Source organism: Ammospiza caudacuta, chromosome Z, assembly GCF_027887145.1.
Source record: "Ammospiza caudacuta isolate bAmmCau1 chromosome Z, bAmmCau1.pri, whole genome shotgun sequence".
Taxonomy (NCBI): domain Eukaryota; kingdom Metazoa; phylum Chordata; class Aves; order Passeriformes; family Passerellidae; genus Ammospiza; species Ammospiza caudacuta.
Window position 1 is genome coordinate 60,500,505 of NC_080632.1, and position 6,000 is coordinate 60,506,504.

The 6,000-nt window shown below is 42.1% G+C and overlaps 1 protein-coding gene across 1 annotated transcript; it reads right to left on the bottom strand.

Annotated features, from left to right (window-relative positions):
• Positions 1–135: 135 nt before the first annotated feature.
• On the bottom strand, positions 136–5,595 carry MBLAC2 (metallo-beta-lactamase domain containing 2). Its single transcript, XM_058823788.1, has 2 exons — positions 5,151–5,595; positions 136–3,620 (listed from the first exon to the last, which is right to left on the bottom strand). Exons 1-2 carry the CDS (start codon positions 5,593–5,595, stop codon positions 3,232–3,234), a joined length of 834 nt encoding a protein of 277 aa, XP_058679771.1. The 3' UTR covers positions 136–3,231.
• Positions 5,596–6,000: the final 405 nt, after the last annotated feature.

A 6,000-nucleotide genomic window follows, 5' to 3' on the forward strand; every position in this document is an offset into this window, starting at 1 on the left:
GTAAAGTGCATGTACAATGTGTAAACATTTTAAATGCAGTTTCTTTCTCAGAAGCATAGTTCTGCTAGGAACTTGTAAATATAGTCCATCTAGAATGAAAAGTGCTTCTGTTGAGAAATACCTAGAAATCATTACTTAAGTGCATAGGATTATAATATTTTATTATGATAATACATGAAAAAAATTATTATGTGCAAACGGTAGTTTAACATTGCAACAGCCTTGACAGATTACAGAACAAAACTTCCCATCTGATTTTTATATCAATTCCCCAGTCTACTGAAAACTGCATTAACATATATTTAGATGTTACAAAGAAATCAACACAGTTCTAAACACTGACCTGACATGGTATTTCAACTTACAATGCATTTTTAAAATATTTAATCCAAGTAGTGTTAAAGGACCACTGTCAAACTCTTATGACTAAAATTTCTTAAGTCTTAACAAAAATAATCAGAAACTATTCTCTTAAGATAATTTAAATATTGTTTATCTGTTTATAGTAGTGAATTTTTCATAATACAAAAAATAATTTCATGACTCAAAAAACTACTTTCATTTGGATTAGCAGCAATTTACTAACAAACTCCACTTTGGGTTACGTACATGTAAAGTTCATTTCTGAGCTAGGAATTATCCCCTAGATTTTGGTAGAGTAAAAAAGTCAAAGTTTTGGTTACGTACTTAGTGGACTTAAGCATAGCTTAACAGGGCATTTTGAGAGTGATCTGACCATTTAAGGATCTTTGCTGATAGAGATACTGAGCACAGATTTAAACACAAATTATGGAGGATGGAGGTTATTCTTTCCTTCTGGACTGATGTTGCCTGTGAGTCTTGTCGTAAAAGCTCAGGCTCTAAAATATAGTAAAATCTGGCTACAGAAATTCTAATATTGGATCAAATGAACAAACTGATAGAAGTATAACACAGAATGCCAATTCAAAGTGATCTTACTTTTCTAGTAAACATCTGCAAAACTTAGCAACTTGACATCCATATTGGCAGGCTTTGGATTTCCTGGTGACTCCTTTAACGCACAGGGCTACCACCAGGGCTCCCAGAGTCTTCACAAAAGCATTGTTTAAAAAGAATGATTATTTCTGGTGTTACACCACTGTCAACTAATTTGGTGTTCAAATACTGTCGGTAACCTGTGACACCATGGCATTCTCCGAATAACCAGTGTAAGCTTTAAAGATATATATACCTTCAGCCTGCTTCCCATGCTGCTTTTGTATTTCTTCCTCTGCCAACTGAGGCAAAGATAAACACCTCTTGGTTTTATGAAATAAGTCTACCCACTGAACACTCCTCACGTCATACACTGATGTACATGGATTTCTCAAAAAAAAAAAGAGACCGTGAACTGACTGGTAACAATTCTTTGAAGTGCTGCATCTCTATACATGGCCTGCCCACTCACAATTTTGCTTCAGCTTGGAGATAGGCACTTCTAAAAAGAACTAGGCAACAATCAGTACAAATCCTGGTAAAGAATATATTCACAGTAAAGGCAGGAGTGCAGTCATCTATGAAAAGGAAAAAGCCTTACCTAAGATACTTGCTTTTATCATTTTTATACAGAGTTGCTTTTTAAATTTTGTAATAGGTTGGTGTTTTTTCCACAAGAATTTGCATCTATTTAGAAGGCTATCAACTTCCTCTCCCTCATGCCTTAGAGCACAAACCTCTGGCTCCCTTACTACTGGCTATGATGGGGGCAAAACCTTCTGCATGAAGTAAAAGCCAAAAAAGAAAAGTTAAACTGCACTAAAATTTGAGAGAAACATTTGCCGTCTTTTTGGGAACACATATATGTCTATGTACAAAAATAAATTCTGACAGTGTCCATTTAAAAAAGTTAAATTTATACAAACTGTTAGAATAATTACACAAACTAACCATTTCAGCAGCTTTGAAATATCACACATTCAATTTTCATAAGCAAATTGCAATGCTATTTAGCATTTCTCAATATATTCAACATATTTTTTGGAACAAACTCAATGCAACACACTTTACATTTCAGAATAACCATGTGCAGCACATACTTAGATGCAAACAGTAAACCATTTGAGTTACATTCACTTTGTGATAAAAAGTGTACTGGCTGCTTAATGCAGCACCCTCACCATGGCAAGGTCATGGTAAAGTCTCAATCCCTCCCCTAACACCAAGTTACCACACTGTCACATAAAAATATCCTTTAGCATAAACAAATGCCTTAAGTTTGTCACAGTTCCCTTCTCTCAGCTTTCCAGAACAACAAAGTCTCCAAATATTTTTATAAGCTGAAAAAAATAAACACATCCAGCAAAATCTCAGTCCACTTTGTACAGGGTAATGTAACACATTAATTCACTAGTTCACAAATTGTCTAATTGCTAACTCACAAGCCTACAAGCAGAACAGTTCCCTAGCCAATGGTGAGTGAGAGTGCTCCTGCTTGCTCCCTCTCGCCTGGTGCAGTGGTTCCCTGCACCACACCTGGAAACATAAAAGCCTCAACAGTCTGTCTGCACCAAAAGCTTTTGTGATAAACTGATGTATCTGTGACTTACACCTTCAAAGTTTGGTATATAGAATTGCCACGTGTTTGTGTATTCTAAAGGAAATGCCAAACGAGTACTTTGCAGAGATAAAGCTTCAAGTGGTGAGAGGTGCAGATAACCATGCCCACGGGTGGCAATGGCTACAGAATTATCACTTTCTGCTCACACACTCCTGCATAGGTGTTGCTCCTGCTCTGACCTAATGGCACTGCTCCTACCACACACTAGATCTTAGCAAGAGTTCTCTTGGGTCAAAACCTGAGCAGGAGGTAATGAGTAATCACAAGTCTAGTACTATATCAACAAGTTTCAAGCATGAATGTTAAACCTCTCCTTTTAGTATATATCCATCTGCCAGAGTTGTAACAAAAATAAAACAATATATTTCAATTTAAATAAATAAAACAACATATTTCAATAAAACAATATATTGCAATACATGTAAAAACATGCTCTGAAAAAGTAGAAAGAAAAACTATAGCTTTGGCTAAAGCTACTAGTTTACAGAGTTTTTATAAAAATATGAATAAAGTAAAAAAACAGGGAGAATTTTTTAAGCTCACCTGTATCAATTGGCCGTCTTTTTGCTAACACATACTGCTTCTGCTTGTTGTTGATGCTTTTACAACCCATTTGGTTTTACAGCATGTGACAGATCACACAAAATTAACTGTCACTGAGAAGTGATTCTTGAATTTGCAACACGAAGTGCTATGCTTGCAATGGATCTCATAGCACACGTAGAGATCTTGTGACAGATTCCAGCTTGGGAAATGTAGTTGGAAGCTAAACGATACAGCCTTTCTGCTCCAAATATGTTAAAGTGCCCAGGCAGTACCTTCTCCACAAGACCTCTATCTACTAACTCCATCAGGCGCTGGCAGCTTGCAATGTAGTCACTGATTCTGCTGTAGGGCAGCCAGTCGATCATAGATCCGTCATACACCACATCTCCGCTGAACAAAATCTTCCGGTCCTTGTCATGTAAGCAAATGCTGCCTCGTGAATGACCAGGCATGTGCATGACAGTGAGCTGTCGATCTCCAAGGTTGATCACATCCCCTGCAAACACATTTGTTACAGGAAATTGTATGCATTTGCCATGTTTCTTAAATGACATAAAGAGAACTACCTACTCATATGCAGCGTTGATACATACTACCTATTGCAACAGTGGGAGTGGGGCATTTATTTTCTTAATGAGTGCCAAAGAGGTGTCCAAAATACAAGCTTAGCAAAAAGGTATTTTCCAATTACACTAATGGTTAACACAGGCTTGGGTTGTGTTAATGAAATATACTCACATTCTAGTAAATTGCACAATGTGAAAAGCAATGCAGTAGAGAAAATGAAATGGGAACAAAAAGAACACAACTAAGCTGGTTCTTCAACAGTTTGCAAAGAACATATTTCACAATTTATTGTAATTTTACCCTTAGTATTGCACTGCTGTTACTCCTAAAATGCATAAGGCTAAAACGTAAAGACAGGTACACACCGGTCTTGACACACTTTCTTCACTTCATTCATTAAGATATAAAAACAGAACTTTCTTACCATTAGGTTATTTTTTTGACAGCTTAAATGTGAATGCCTTTTAATTGTACCAGCCACTGAACTGATACTTGTGTTTCATGTCTCAGTTAACATCTTAGAAATTGTGATGCTACTCTGGCAGCCAGTGTACTTGCTCTTTGACAAAACTATTTTTTTGAAATAATCCTCCCTACTTTTTGACGAAAAAAACAACTTAAACTTATATTGATTTACTATAGTTAAATGTCACTATAGTTATTTAACTATTATTACAGTTAAATGTCATCCAATCTTTACTGAAGCCTTCAGTAAGTTCAGTTCTGCTTTTCCAGCACTTATGTGGGATGGCCTAATAAAGCCAAGAAAAGAGTAAGCACTGTGCCTAAGGTGTCACCTGTCTGACACCCACTCTTTAACATCTACTGAACAGTATTGCACAGTTTAGGTGCTTTGTTAACAAAAAACCTAGTCACTGTCCCCCATTAGAGACTAAATGATCTTTTTTTATCTGCAACAAGCCACTTCTGTAACTGCTACATCAGTAACACGTGATTTTTAAAATTTTACATAAGTCAGGTAAAATTCAGTAAATGTATTTATGTAAAATTCACGTAAATTCTGTAAAATAAAAACTATTCTCAGTAGATATTTCAGAAATTGTCCTGTTATCTGCACTTGCCATGTTTTGACAGCTTATCAACAATAAAGATCCCCAGATGTCAGGACATGACCTGCTGACATACCGTTTGAAGCCTAAGGATAAACCTGGGGTATTCAATTAGTCAACTAAAACATTACTGAGTGATTCTTATTCTAGATGGAAAAAAAACCCGCCAAAACCTTCAGTAAAAACGGTTTAACCCAGTACAAGTCTTTTTGGTCCCATGCTGACTGCGGGTGGCTTTTAGGTCCACAGTTGTGACAAAATTAATAGATTTTATTATTTTACACGAGGAGCTGGGTAAACCAAGAGGCGCTCAGCGGCAAAGAAGCAGCTCCGTAACACCCAGAGCACTGTGCCCAGCACCCCTCGGCGCGGCGAGGCCGCCCCCTTACCCTCGTGCAGCAGGCGACTGGGCCGGACGGGCGGGACGCGGAACTGCCGGGCGCTCCAGCCGGGCCGCGGCGGCCGCGCCACCTCCCGGTCTGACAGCCACGTCACGGCCTCGTAATTGTCGCCTTGGAGCAGCGCCGACGCCTCGGCGCTGTGCACCGCCACCTCCTCGAAGTGCTGCAGCCCGCCCGAGTGGTCGAAGTGGACGTGGGTGGCCACGGCCAGCAGCGGCCGCGGCCCGGCGCCCTCGGCCGGCGCCAGGAGCCCGGCGTCACGCAGGTAGTCGGGCAGGCTGCGCAGTCCCAGCCCCGCATCGATCACCACGTCTCGCTGCGAGCCCCGCACTAGCCAGATGTTGGCCCGGTTGCCCGACTCATAGAAGCGTTCCTGGATCCAAAAGATACCGCCGCCCAGGGGCTTGTGCGCGAACCACTCCAGCGCCGACATGGCCCGGCCGGCGCTGTGGGCCCGCCAGCCGCCCCCCCGCAGCGCCCCGGCGGCGGCACGGGCGGGGCGGGGCGGGCGCGGGCCCGGCCCACTGCGGCAGCGGCAGGCGGAGCGTGACGGGGCCGGGTGAGGCGTGGGGAGGCCCGGAGAGGCTGTGGGCGTTCAGCCGCGGCGGGGCTGGGCGCGGGTTTGAGCCCCCTTCGCCGCTGAGACCCCCCGACGGACGGGGTCGTAAAGGCGAAGCGCTGCGGCAGTGCCGGGAGCGGCGGGACCCTCTAGGGGTGACGGGCCGTCAGCGAGGGGCGGGGAGCGGGAGAGGAGCGGAGAGCAGCTGAGAGGGCTCTTCTCACACGGCAGAGGTTAGCGACCCTCAGGACAAATACCTTCTCCCCCTCACCTTCACTG